The sequence below is a fragment of the Lichenostomus cassidix genome, chromosome 2 (genome assembly GCF_008360975.1).
Source record: "Lichenostomus cassidix isolate B80296 chromosome 2, HeHo_3.0, whole genome shotgun sequence".
In the NCBI taxonomy this organism is placed as follows: Eukaryota; Metazoa; Chordata; class Aves; order Passeriformes; family Meliphagidae; genus Lichenostomus; species Lichenostomus cassidix.
This window is the reverse complement of record NC_139482.1, coordinates 57,909,864-57,924,632: the sequence shown is the minus strand read 5'-3', so window position 1 is coordinate 57,924,632 and position 14,769 is coordinate 57,909,864. Positions and strand designations below refer to the sequence as shown.

At 40.8% G+C, this 14,769-nt stretch overlaps 1 protein-coding gene across 2 annotated transcripts in view; it reads left to right on the top strand.

Annotated features, from left to right (window-relative positions):
- MBOAT1 (membrane bound glycerophospholipid O-acyltransferase 1) overlaps positions 1 to 12,905 on the top strand; it is a 56,796-nt gene extending 43,891 nt beyond the window's left edge. For both annotated transcript variants that reach the window (XM_085051684.1, XM_085051685.1), the window contains exons 8-13: positions 758 to 950; positions 3,052 to 3,155; positions 6,449 to 6,513; positions 7,896 to 8,028; positions 9,202 to 9,353; positions 11,074 to 12,905. In XM_085051684.1, coding sequence (XP_084907810.1) covers positions 758 to 950; positions 3,052 to 3,155; positions 6,449 to 6,513; positions 7,896 to 8,028; positions 9,202 to 9,353; positions 11,074 to 11,206 — 780 coding nt within the window. In that variant the 3' untranslated portion in view covers positions 11,207 to 12,905. The remainder of the gene's footprint in view (positions 1 to 757; positions 951 to 3,051; positions 3,156 to 6,448; positions 6,514 to 7,895; positions 8,029 to 9,201; positions 9,354 to 11,073) is intronic.
- Positions 12,906 to 14,769: the final 1,864 nt, after the last annotated feature.

Here is a 14,769-nt window from a genome sequence, read left to right as displayed (position 1 = left end):
TAGTTGTTTTAACAGTATATTGCATTTTTATTAGTCTTTTGAGAACATGAGTAAATTTTTACATGGTATCCAAGCGCCAGATTACTTTTTAATTATGCCTGGATCAAGAAGGGTTTACTCCTGGGGTGTATTTGCAAACAAGCTTTGAACTACTGCCATGATTGTCAATAATGGTGTATTGGAAGCCAGGGAGCTTACACTATTAGAAATAGAAATAAAATGGAATAGAAAACACTGTGGCAGAGCCCATACTGTGGGTACAAGTGTGCTATACAACACTTTCACTTTTTGGACAAGTGATTTTTAGCAAGACCTCTGTGTGATAGCTGGGTAGTAAGACACGCTGCTGCACTGAGTACCAATGCTTTTGGCTTCCAGGAGGAACCCAGACTTTAGTTCCAGGACATGACAGTACACATAGAGAGGATTTCTGCTTTCCACTCTTGTTTCCACCAAGTTTGTTTGTTTCCTTTCTCATTTTAGAATATCTGCATACTGATGTGGAGTCTCTCATGAAGTTCATTGCTGATTTTGACGTGTGATTGTCCTACCTATCTATAGGTAGTTCAGTTAGCCAAATTAAACTAAAGCTGTGACTCTGGCCCTTTCTTGGTCACCTCTTCTAAATTAATTAGTATCAAGTTTGTCACTGCTAACTCAAATGGTTCTTGAAGCCCATTGTTTTTGTATGTCATGAGCACTGCCTTGTTCTTCCCCTAAGCAATGTTTCTAATGAATGTTTCATTGTGCTTTTTAGGGAGCAGTGATGTACAAGCTGTGTATCACACTAGTATCTCTCATTTTATTCTTGACACTTACCAAGAATTTTCCTATGGCATATATTATTGATAATGAATTTCTTGAAAAAACTCCCTTCTTGTCAAGACTGGGTTACCTCTATGTTGTAACACAGGCAGCAAAACCAAAATATTATTTTGCATGGACGTTAGGTAAGTCTGGCTGCATCATGTACTTTTGTGTGTAGCAAATAAGTTCCTAAATGGGGGAGGGGGTCTGAAACCCAGTATGGGGGATTAAAATTGTCTCAAGACCTATAGTTCCTGTGGGAAATGTGTTCCTTTGTGCAGTGGAATCTGTGCTTGTTGGGGGGCTGATGTTAACCTTTGCCTCTAAAGCACCATGAGGTCCAGTATACACCTTGGCTTTGAGCGGTCCAGAGAAGAGGTCGGAGAACTGTGGGGAGGAAAGGAAGTGTTGGGAAGGACCAAAATCTCTGCAAGGAAAAGGGAGAGGAGAAGTAAGAGGGCTCACTAGACAGAGAAGCAAATCTTTTTAGGCACCAGCTAGACTGGTGGCCAAAATAATCTTACTGCGTTTTACCTTCTTCCTTTTACAAGTCACCTTTCACATCTGTGTGTGAGGAGTCAAATCTGTTAGGCCAGGCTGAAAATATCCTGATTTTTTTTTTGCTGGTGTTACAAGACATTGTGTGTAGGGAGGATCCTGGAAGCCCAGCAAACAATGCATGTTCCTGAGGCTGAGCAGAGTGTCACTGATACAGGATGGAAAGAGCCAGGGAGATTCACTGCGAGGCTGTGATTAAAATTCTGGGAATAAAACTGTCAGATCCAGGGAAGGCAGCCAGGACTGGCATGTGTGGGATGGGAAAGGCTTTGAGATAAAGAATTGCTTGCTCACAAACTTATTTTTGTGCGACCCAGTGTTAAATGTTGCTTCCATTTTTTCTGGCTTTATACTGAATTGAAAGTCCATTATTGAAAAGAGAAACTGAACTTGCATTTGTGACATGACCAAGCTGTAGAAATGTCTTACAAATGAGGCAGCTCGGGGAAAAGTATGCATTGCGTAGTGGAGGGTGAGGCCTCTTCTATTCCCATCCCAAATGCAGGCAGCAGAACAGCAGACACTTTATTCTTTCCCAGTGTTGCTCCCGGTGGCATGGCCCAGGGCATTACAAAAGCGCCTGCTGAAACAGGCTGATAACCACTTCCTGTCCTCAGGACAACACAGGCATGCCATTGTGTGGGAGCTGTGCTGCCAGATCCCTCCAGATCCACGGGAAGAAAATTCGGCTTCTCGCCGCATTAATGATAGTCCTGGGAACATGGCAGCAAACCTGACTCTGAGCTGTCAGTGAAAACTCTTTGAGTCTGAGTGCCTCCATCCAAGGAGCTGTGAAAGTGATTCACAGCCTGAGCTGCTCAGCTCTGCAGGGAAATGAACCTCTGTGGAGCTTTGCGGAGATTGGGGTTTTGGGAGCATTCTAGGGGTGCACAATTGTGATCTTTCTGTGCTTCACACCTTGCTCAGACAGCAGCTTGGGAAGAGAAAGGCCAAAGGCTATGCTATATTATTATTGCTCATCCCATGATTCCTGGTTTCCTTTTTTTGGCAAAAAAAGCACTAATCAGTTGATCTGCAACCCTTTGAGCGAGGAGGAGCAAATGCAGGAGTCCCCTGCTCTGGGGTGATGGTTATGTGCAGCTCCAGTCTCTGAGATTGGGCAGAATCATAGGGGCCAATTTCAGGCAGGGTTGTTGTTCATTGTTTGGGTTTTTTTTAAACAGGGAGAGAATTAAAAACTTAGAGAGCTTTCTTTCCATCAGTAAATTCTATCCTATTTAAGAAAGTGAAAAACAAACCAGAACGTTTCAGGTTAGAGAAGGTTGATTGTTTATTTATTTATTGTTAATCTTGTTGTCTGTGAGACATTACAGGTTTTCTTGAAAATGCTATGACATCCAGGTGCTCTTTTGAGGGAAATGCTCATTCATTTTATGGCAACATCTATCTCAGATGAATAATAAAGGCAAAATAATAGGAAAACTGATTTTTACTCATTTTATTATTTAATTTCTTCTTCACAAGGAGTAGCTAGGCTTGCCTCTTGAGGAAATGACTCATGTGTAGTCTTATAGTAATACTCCTTTGCAAAGAAGAAGCTTCTCTAGGAAAGAAAGGTTGCTAAATCGCACAAAACTGGCTTGAATGTTCGTTTAGTGCCATACCAACTTGTAAGAAAACTCTTTCAGGAGTCTGATTTTGACCTGTTTTGATTTGACATTGCAGCAGATGCAGTCAACAATGCAGCTGGTTATGGATTCAGTGGAGTTGATGAGAGAGGCACTTTCCGCTGGGACCTGTTGTCCAATTTGAATATCTGGAACATTGAGGTGAGATAAAGGAGTGGTTGCATTGGCATAATTATAGAGAAATGAGCATGATAATTGGTAGAGGCTTTACTGAAAGGAAAATAAATCTATGCCACCAGGATGCTCCCCTTTAGCATGAAGAGGTCTTGTATTTTATTCGTTGGACAGATAAAAAGCATCTGTCTCACAGGCTTCCTCAAGGTCTGTATTCAGGTTGTATTTCTAAATAGTTTAGTGAGGGCTAATAAATAATTATATCAGATACTTAATAAATGAGCAGTCAATTACTGTAGATAGAGGCTAAGCTCAGTGGGTCAAGTAAATTGTTCACAGCTATGATTCTTCACCATCTGTGGTTGTCTTGGTTTGAAAACAAACCAGTGGGAGATCACAAGTCAAGATTGAAATTAAAAATAAGTGAAATAATACAAGGAAAAGCACTGACAAAGTCAGATACAACCTAACACCCTGTTAGGGTGGTAGTAGCAGTCCAACTGAAGTAGTCCAGTTGAAGCGGTGATCCTGTGAAGGTCTAGTCTCCAGCTGAAGATCCAGTGGTAGCTCTGGTCCTCTGGGAACCCAGTAGACAGGGCTAGCTCAGGCAGTTCCAAGGCCAGGTTATATCCACGTGGGAACACCTGGTTCTTCCCTCCTGGGCAGAGCATCCCACAATGGGATGAGATAAGTCCATGAGTCACACGGTGGGTCCCTGATGGCCCATTGCCTGTCATGCGGGGTGGGTCGTTAGCAGCTGATAATAGCTAACGGATGGCCCATTGCCTGTCATCGGAGTGGGTCATTAGCAGGTGATAGCAGCTAACGGCCCACAGCTGGTGGTAATAGAATACTTAACTACATCTATATTGCAACCTAGGACAGTAGTGTATTCTGTTTATTTACTTCTAACAATCTTTCACTTTTGTAGCCCAGTTGAGATGAGTGGTGGTAGTGAAAGAGGCTGCCACAAGTCGCACGAACACTTGCAAGGGCTGTACTGCCTCTTGTACGTGGAGAAAAGCAAGGGCAGGTGACATAACAGGTACAAACCAAGCAGCCTGAGTGGGATATGGCAGGGGCACACTGAGCTTAGATGGATGCTCATCTAGAGCTCTGTGCAGCAAGCCACACTCATTCTCAAAATGTCTGTCACTCCTTTCTTGTGACTGCAGTATACTTTTAAGATCCATTAGCCTTTTGAAAACTATTCATGTTTGTGTCTCTAATGTGAAAGATGGCAAATATAATTTGTTTGCCCTGAAGAATATTTTGTGAGTGACAGTGAGATGTGGAAATATTCACGTCTGAGACTGCTTTCTAAAGGCTTCTTTTTTAGAAATAGGAGTAGCGTCTCCCTGTAATTTTGTAGTTACATTTTAAAAGTAATCCCAGATGAAAATAAGTTGACTGCTTTATTGCTGAACAGTCTGTGACTAAGTGAATGTGCTGTAATAGCTCTTCTCAAAAATGAAAGAGCCCCTGTAATTCTTCACTGAAAATACCAAAATTGGAAGTATCATTATACATCCCCTGTTTTTCAACTTTATTTATCTTTTTCCTTTTTAACCATAATTAGTCCTTGGTTTATGTCTCTCCTTGATGAGCACAGGATACACAGCCCAGAAATGCTTTACACTTCTTGGTGATAGCAGCACCCTAGATACCACTCTGAGATTGAATCATTATCTTATTCAGTTTTGGGGCAGGAGATGATTCTTTCTTTGATAGGCTGAGGCAACTTCTGTTTGAAAGAGGAAAGTAGAATGCATGCAGTGCTCTTTAGTCAAGCCAAATGAAGGAAACAGGAGCCTTCGCTCCTCTCTACCCACTGAACTGTAGGCCTCTCAAAACTTACTTCCTTTACTGGTCACATGGGCAACAGAGATCAGAAATTGTTTCCAAGAGCATAAAATAGAGTGCTGTCTTATTTGACATGTGTGCAGTGAGAAAGAGAGAGGCTACAGAGACCATGACTTTGGGTAAGCCTTGAACCATCACTTTATGTGCCAACAGCAGTGCTGGGAGTTGAAATGTGATTGCACAGTGTGTGCAGCCACAGTCTATATATTCAGCAGGTATAGCCACCTGCATGTGTAAAATTGCTTCAGAGCTGGGAACTTGAGTACTAAATGTGACTATCTGATCTGTAGTAAAGATAAGCACATGGAAGCAGTCGTGTGGATATTAAAATGTGACAGGGGCTAAGCGCACGAGAAGGACTTCAAAGCCTTGGCAGCGTGCTTGTTTTGACAGCCAGCAACTACTTCCTCTCTTGGTAATGTAACAGGGGAACTTAAAGGAGGCCAAAAGAGAGTGACAATATTAGCTGGAAGAGAAACAATATTTTTCTTGGCTTCTTCTGGTGCAGAAATGCAATTAAAATGTAGCGGTGCTGCATTGGGAATTGCTAATAATTTTAACTCTTTAAATGCAGAGGATGAAATGCTAGCTTTAAGGATTCTGAGTGGAAGTGCAAAGATATCTGCAAATTCCCCTTGGAACCCTTTGCCCTTAATTCATCTTTTCAGTGTGCCCTTACCTTCAGCTGATATGGCAAAATAATGCCACGTCACTGAATTGTGTCCCCACTTGGCAAGGGTGTCCTTGGAGGTTTCTGCCAGCAGGCGAGAACAAAGGTGGATTTGGGAGATGAAATTAATCTGCAGGAGGGGAACTGATGCTGAGCAACAAGGTCCAGGAGTCCCCTAGAGCTGGGGGAACTCAAAGGAGGAGGTATGCTGGTTCTCTCAGGACCCTAGAGTCCACTCTGTTTTCTCAAGCTTAGCAGTGGGCTGAGAATTGGCTTCTAAATTTAGTCCTAATTTTTTTGCCCATGTTTTTCAGTCTCCCCCACCTTCCTTCTCAAAATAAAAATAAAAATAATGATGATGATAATAATTATGCATCTTTTAAAATAACACATTGTTTTAGTAGTACTGTAGGGAAGTCCTGATTGCATAATGGGTGGCAAGAAAGCTATTCCAGAACTGAAGCTGTTTATGAACTGAAACGAAGGCCAAGCATATAAAACAAGAAAGCCTTTCAGACTTCCCATTATTTGGAAAGTAACCAAAAACTGTATTTAATTATATAAAACAAAGTGAGATTTTAGAGCAAGTGCCAAGTGTTAGCGGTGAGCCATCAGCCTAGTTAATATCCCTCCCAAGTCATATTAGTATAATGATGGATTGTGGCACAGTCTTCATAAAAGTTAGCTGCTAGAATTAATATTTTCCATGTACCTCCTCACTAATTTAAAATGCAAGTAGTATTTTACAGGTTTCATTAATAACAATTTATGTGAACTTCTTTCTTAGACTGCAACAAGTTTTAAAATGTACATTGAAAACTGGAACATTCAGACAGCTGCCTGGCTGAAATGGTAAGAGTAATGAAACAGTAACATGCTTGTGAGATCCAAAAGCTCTACATGGCCTGGAAAAATGCTGACTGGTGACTCTCATAAATGTATAGCCTCTTGTTCTTTCTTTGTTTCTTCTGTCTGTAACGGTGCAGTACAAGGGTATTTGGTGCTGTAAAGTTTTATTGCTGAAAATGTAAAATGCTCCTATTTCATATATGAGCAGCAAAGTTATATATGAACTGTTCAAATCTTCTGTAATAGAAAGTAATAGCATTTTGTTGTTTTCCTCCATTGTTCTCCCTCTACTATTTTGCTATGTTATGTTTCCCACACAGAGGTGAGTCTTGTTGTGCCACTGGGATTCAGAAATTTAGCTAAAAATAAAGTCAAAATCTTCAGAGCCCCAGTGTGGTCTTGTTTGAAGCTACCCTAAGATGCTTGCCAGGGAGTCCTTGTTTAGGATATGGGGAAGAGACTTATAGCACTGAGATGATCTTATTTCAACCTGTTACTGTTAAGCCACATATTATAAATACCACCATAAGTCCAAACTTTGTAGATTGGACTGTGTCTCATTACTCATTACACTTTCTGGTGCAATTAAAACTCAGTATACAGTCAACATAGTGTCTGAAATGCAGGCACAAATTTATTGTAGTTCTAGCAGTAACAGTATAGTTACTGTAATTATAATGATGTTAAATCTATACATCTTAAAAGTCAATGTCTACTATTTTTCATTATTCAAATAATTCCTGGTAAGAAATGCATTATCTTGACTCGTTTCTTTGGAACATAGCATTTGATTTAAACTTCAGATAGCCAAATAGAGTGGGTGTTGTTTTCTTGAACTGTTACCCTTGCATCTTGGGAGTAAGATTTTTGCTGCTAAAGTTAGCTGGAATCCCCTGTTTTGCAATAGTTTACGGCATTCCCTGGAATCCCCTGTTTTGCAATAGTTTACGGCACTCCCTGTTGTTCCCAGCATCTGCCAGATAACTGTGCCTAAAAATACCTCTGTTCACTAGAGTGAAAGGTGGAGTCACATCTCTTTGTCTTTCAACTTGCTCTTGATCTGTCATCAGAGTTTGGAGGGTAATGTATGATTCCAGATAGAGATGTAACGGGTGAACGAAGACTTGCCTGCCCTTTATTTCATTATTTAAATGCTTTGAGCACCAGAAATATTTGTATGGGCACTCTTTGAATACTCCTTTGCATATAAGCATGCTTCCTCATTCCATCTAAACCTCCATTTAAACGGAGAGTGCCCTATGGCCTAATCTGTAACAGCCAAGATAAAACCACTAAGAAAACAGATTAAGACCTTAGAAACAGAGAAGGCTTTCAAGTGCAGTGGCCATTGTTCAGCCTCTTCTGTTTTGTTTTCGTTTTTGCAGTGTCTGCTATGACAGAGCTCCCTGGTACCCTACGGCTTTAACATTTATCCTGTCGGCCCTGTGGCATGGTATCTATCCTGGATATTATTTTACATTTCTCACTGGAATCCTTATCACACTCGCAGCCAGAGCAGTATGTACCTCTCATTGTTCTCTTCTAAGGTCTGTGCTAGACACTATCCAGCTGTCAGCTTCACCCTCACATGGTCAAGTAGCTTGTCCCTGCTGTGAGCCCTCTTTCATGCCTTTGCAGGCTTGATGTTCACTGAAACTTTGTTCTGTATTGATGCTAATTGCAAAGTACTCAGCAGTTATAACCAGCACCACTTCTGGATGCAATGCATGGCTGTCCCTGGCTGTCAGAGGAAATGTTGCTTGAGGATATAAAGTTAGGAGTGCCACCAGCTATGTCCATGCAGTCAAATTAGCTTGGGATTCAAGGTCAGGTTGGATTCCACAATTCTGCTGGGTCATGTTGCCTGTATGCTGGCTTGTAATTAACTCTGGGCCCAGTCTTACACAAGGAACTGCTGTGGGTTGAGCATTAGCTCAAACTTGAACAATTTATGTGGATACAAATGATGCAGTAAAATGGTCTCTGTGTTTATGGGCCTTATTTTGTATAGAGTCACCAAAGACAGTACAGGGTTCATGTCTCACTGTTAAATTTATCACTGCTGATCTTTCAGGCTGAACCAGCCAGTTGTGCAGGGCTGGGAAGCACCACTGTTGTCTTCTAGAGTTTGACTATGGATAAATAACCAGGTCAATTTGAAAGGTGAACTAAACCAGAGACCAGTATTAACCACTATTGCTAGAGCAGGTTGTTGAACATGTGCTTTGCCTCTCATTTATGAGGATTTCACAGATGTGAAACTAACTTAAAATCTCAAGGGAGCAGTACACTTGTAAGTATAAACACTTACTTGCTTCATTTAAAGTAACTTTGTTTTACTGTTGATAAACAGTAAGAAGTGAAAACCAGGAGGGAGGAGGATTAAATCGTAACAGATTCCCTCCCCAAATATATTGTGCCAGACACCCAAAATGACAGAGTCTGCTCCTGTGGTTATGACAGAGTAAACTGGGGGCTACTTCTCTGTTTGCTACTGGTTGGGAGATTTTGGATATGAGAGGCCATACACTTCTGTATTCCTGCTCTCAGTGCTTTCTAACTGGTGTATAAACCTTCCTGTGGTACTAATGCTGATGGGTAAGTGGAGAGTCATGCACTGCAACGCGTCCGTGTGACTTTGCCTAAGAAATGAATTTACATAATCATCTGTTTATTTTTCCTGACCTGCAGATAAGAAACAACTGCAGACATTACTTCCTCTCATCAGTGCCTCTTAAGGTAGCCTATGACGTTGTCACCTGGGCTGTCACTCAGCTGGCTGTGTGCTATACTGTTGCACCATTTGTGATGCTGGCTGTGGAGCCCACCATTAAGTTTTACAAGTAAGTCCTCTCCCTTTGTCTTTATTCTCTAGGCTGGCACAGACTTTGTTAAATAGTCCAAACCACACTGAAAAGCAGTTAGCATTGCATGGAATTTGAAAGGACTTCAGACAGGATGCTTGCTAAAGTATAAGGGGTGATTTTTGTACTCCTGTTATGTAATGAGATTATAACAATGCCAAGGCAGAGCACTTTGGTTGTTCTTCACATTCTGTGTCCTTACATGGCATTTCATATACTCAATTTCCATTTTCAAAATAGTTGAGTCTCAACCATTCGCAGTAGCTAAGGCTGAAGAGGTTAAGAATAATGACAGTTGGCAGTAGAAAGGAGGTGCTGAGCAAAGACCAGTCTCCCAGCTACTGAATGTAACAAGAGGTGTGATCCATCAGCAGGACACATGGAAGGCTCCTGGCAGAGCACTGCTCCTTGAAAGGAGTATGTTTTTTGTTATCAAAGTATGCTTTTTTTCCTACAAAATGAGTGCTTCCCTAGATTCCTTAAAAATAAGAAAACACTGGTGTTGCAGGGTGCATTGAATGGGCTCTAATAAAACCAAGTAGAAATATAGAAATTGAGAAAATAATTAGAAAAGGGAGATCAGACTACATTTCTTTACTTTTCTTTCATTGTACTGTCAATATAGAGTAACAGGTTTTGCTTCAGAAGAAAGACAATTCCCTCCTCTAACATAAAAGACAAAAAACTGGTAGTCAAGATAGCTGCTGTCTTTTTGGAGGAGGTTGAATTTCGACATTTTCTGTTCCTGTTTCTTAAAACATTTGATTTCAACACAGAGAACTTACCAGGTAAAAATTACTCCAAATCCTCATTAGCTTCATTTCTTAATAATTTTTGCCCTGGTGGCTTTGAACATAGTTAATATTTAGACTTAGAGACTTGTAAGCAAGAAAATTTTATGCCTTTGGGCTAGGGCATGAATTTTTGGGGCAGTTCGGCAGTTCACACCACAAGCAGTGGTCTTAAGCACCTTTACAAGGATACTAAGAACTATGGCAAGAAGCATAAATGAGACCACAGAAATGTGCATTGCTATGTTTAACAGCTGGACCATACTCCTCCCAAACATCATCCTCCCCAAGCTGCCAGAATCTCATCTATTTGGTTTAAGTATCTTTTATTTCTCTTCAATCTTGTGTATACTGAATTATTTGAAATAAAAATATTTGATGTTTAGTTACATACCAAATACAGCTATCTCTGAGCAGTTACCTTCAAAAATGCAAGCCTTCTGTAAACATCATTACCTGACCTTCTCTAGTTAAAAGCTGAGTGTTTTGATTTATTTCAGATCTCAACACTTTGATTTAATTTTTTTCTTTCTGTCACTTTTAAAAATTTTTTTGAAGCATGAAAGATATTTCTTCAGAACATGGCCTTGTATAGTCTAACATTAAAAGAGAGATGGGCTGAATAAGGCTCGAGTTGAATTACATGGGTTTATCTGAGCTGTCAGACTTCAGACTCTTGGGTGTGCTGATGGTTTCCTTGCCTCATTATTATCCACAGCAGTATTTTCATCTGTGCCAGCAGACACCATATTCATAGACTGTGAAATTCAAGGGTGTATTTTTGTGCTTTCTAGGTCAGGTTCATACATTCTGCATTCATCCCTTAGCACTAAATTCTGTGTATTTGGGTTGCACAATTCATGTTTTCCAACAAAAATATAATATTCTCTTTGTACTTTTTTCCCCAGGTCTGTGTATTTTCACATGCACATTCTCAGTATCCTGGTGTTGCTCCTGTTACCGATCAGACCTCAAACCAGCTCTGTAAGAAGGGCTCAGAATCAGGCCATGCTGAACTCTATTAAAAGCAAAGACAAATGATGCCTCCAAAGAAAACTGCCAGCATTGGGAAATCAAACTGTTGCACTGTAAACAAACAAACAAAGAAGAAGAAAAATGGGTTGCGGGAGGATTGAAGTACAAGATGAGTGGCATTTCTGTTGCCTATCTTAAAATCTTACTGGAGAGGGCAGAGAAGAGCTTGAATGACTGTATTTCAAATTATTCCAGTTAATGGAGATTTTACAGGCAACATTTACAGGCTCATGGGGCATTTCATTTTTATAATAAATATTTTTATGAAGTGTTTTTATATATTTAAACTTTTTCACAGAGAGGCATTTTTTCTCTTTTACAGAAATACACAACTTTTAATCAACAAATAATCTTGTGATAAAAATGAGGGACAGAAAACAGTCAGTAAAGTGTTAGACCAGCTGCCTGATAGCCTGGTGCTGTAGGCAGCTGGCAGGGGAAACTTTTTATCTCTTGGCTGTGGAGAGAGATGGTGCAAGTAGAAGAGTACAGGCATGGGGTTGCTGAAGGTGCTGGCACTGACTTGTGCCCCAGCAGGGGGAAGGGGGAGCAGGGCTTTCCCCAGCAATCCCCAGAGCAGGGACTGCAGCCTGAGCTGGGCAGCAAAGGTACTTCACATCCTTCAATGTGACACCTGCTGGTGAGGAGAGCAAGAAAAGACCCTTGGGAATCAGGAGCACTGGTAACTGGCTAAGCCAAAATTTAAAGCCAAGTAAAAGAAAGACAAAAGGCAGAAGGGGGAACTCAATCTAGAGTAAAAGAAGGGACATAGAGCCTGTGGTCTGTAGAGTTGTGCTTCTCTAATGACGCAGCTGGTGCTCATTGCTACATCAACCTTACTTTGTAGTCTTAGAGCAATGCAGCACTTCCTTTTTGGTATCAAAATAAGTGAAGAGCCATGCAGGGTTAGTGTTTTAAAGCTTGTTAAATCTGAAATAGCTTTGTAGTAGATCAGACTGTTCTACTCAAAAACATCCCATCTTATGGAGGGGTTACATTCCACCAGATAACACTAATAAGAAACCTGAACAGTAATTATCAGTCATAATAAATACTTCTCTACAAAATATTGTGATGTGATATGATCACCACAAGAGTCAAGACTGAGTCCTTGTATGATTTTGACATCTGACTTAACTGTTGATGCAAGTTTCCCTGCTTGTAAAGTCCTTGACTTACAGGGATGTTTTCAGGCTTAATTCCTAAGTACTAGTTGTACATTGAGATAACCTACTGCAAAATGCTGTGTCAGGATTTTTAATGATTTTTTTTTGTAAATCTACTTACCCCAATAAAATAGACTGGTATCACACATCAATACATACTAAACATTTTTTTAAAAATGTTTTCCAGAAATGTTTTTATAGGATTTTGTAGAAAGTTGTTCCCTTGTGAAAGTATTGGTATTGCTTTATGAACATTTAACTAATGTGTGACTGAGCAAAGAATCTGCTGTTTACTGCATTCTGATTTTTGTGTCAGATTAAAATTCTGCAGAATCCTAATGTTTTGAGAAGAAACAAATCAGTGAAACCAAGACAAGTTCCAAAAAAAAGTGATTTTTTTTTTTCTGATGGGAAGTTTTTGTCCTGTGACCACATAATGAGTTAGAGCATAGTTAACGGAAGAGTTTATTTGGTAATTTATTTTAAAGGGTGAAATGGGATTAAAAGATTGATCTGAATAAACAATTTGCTTTGTGTCACTGCCTGGCATTATTGATCACTAACATCTAATGTGAAAATGGGTGAGTGGGTGGGTGAAATCCCTCACGCTTCTGAGGGAAGGTGTTCAGGTCTGCTGGATTTTACACAGCAGCTGAGCTTTCCATACTTCTGCTGCAACAGAGACACGGTGACCCCTGTCTGTTTTCATGGCAGCTTTGCCCTTGACTTGGCCTGCCCTTTTTTTGTCGTCATGGGTGTGTCCTCCTTGTGACAGCAGCCTCAGTTACATCTTAGGCATCTAAAGTTTCCCTTGAGGTCTGGCTGTGCCATCCTTGTTTCCCATGGGACAGAGCCAGGGCGCATCCCCAGAAAGGGATGGGGACTTGGGTGCTGCTGGCCCTGGAGGTCCATGGGCTGAAGCCAGCCTGTGATTACCTCCCAGAGACCAGAATTAATCACTTTGAGTCCTGGCAGAGCCAGCAAAATGCACATCAACTCTGGGCTTTGGCAAGACTGCGGAAGGCAAACGTTCCCAGCAGGCTGGCTTTAGCACCTGCTTTGGAAAATAAGTGCTCTCAAAGGGGCTTTTGGGTCTCTACCTGCTGCTCTGTGCCCTGAGATCTGCCTGCACAGCCCGTGCCCTGTTCTGCAGCCCTTGCTGAGCTGTACGTTCAAGAAAGCCCAGGTATGATCAGTGGGGCTTCTCTTCTAGTGTTTTCTTAAGCGAAACTTGTTTACATTTAATACCATTGACTTATGTTGTAGTTTCAGCTCCTACAATGTGATGAATTAGTCAGGGCTGGTGAGCAAACTCTCACTCTCCTGTCTTGTCTTCTCAGCCTGAACCTCTCCCTGCAAACAGGCACTCTGGGAATCAAAGAGAAGTGGTCACACAGATTTAATGGGATACATTACATGAACTAAAACGAAAACTGTCTTTTTGAAACATTGCATTTGCAGGGAAACTTGCTGGTTGAATTAGTCTTAAAGCTGGGTGGAAAGGAAGAAACTTATCTAAAATCTTTGCTGTACTATGTTACTGTGGACTAGGCAGCTTACCTAGCCAAATGTATTGCAGTCTTGCAAAGCTAGCACAGAGCAGATTTAAATAGCTGTAAAATATTCCTTCGCAAAAAAAAAAAGGCTGTTAGCCTGGGGGCTACCGTGATCAATCTGTTGTATTGAGGCTTCCTCCTTTCCTTCTCATCTCAGGAGGAAGATATTTTGTTTTATAGAAAGACTGTAAACAGCTGCTGCTATTTAAAGGAGAGTTGTGCTAGTAATGTGCATCTACCTTGCACAGCATTATGTAACTCAAAGAGCCAAAGTAGAAATTCAGGTTAGAAAAGGGTGATGTCAGGAACTTGAGTTCTGGTAATTCTAATTCTAGTGTAATTTGAGAGCGCACTTCAGTGATTAAAATACATGGTGGGGATTTCCAACATTATTAGTTTCCAATCCCTCTCTGGGTTCTTAGTGCTGCAAAAAGCTCAAGAGCTTCTAGAGAGATTGTGAAGACAAAAACAATCTTGATGGCTTGTAAGAGAGGAATACAGGACTATCAGACAGAAATGAGAAAGGTAGATTGTACTGGATGGGCAAAGGTTGATTTCAAATAAGAATACCAAAAAGACACTACCACCATCACCCCCTTGGATTGAAGGCTAATTCTAGCAGCTATTTTTCAGCATATTTTGATTTTTCTAAACTAGAAGTTGAGATGCACTTGGAAGAGAAAAGTGAATGAAGAGAAAAACTTCATTTCAATTTAACTATGGGCCTGGTATTTAAAGAAGGAACAGCTCAGCAATTTCCTCAGTGAACTGAATGCACAATGTACAATTTTACTGCTCTGTAAGCTGTCCCCTGCCTTAAGTACATTACTGCATGTCCCCTTGGACC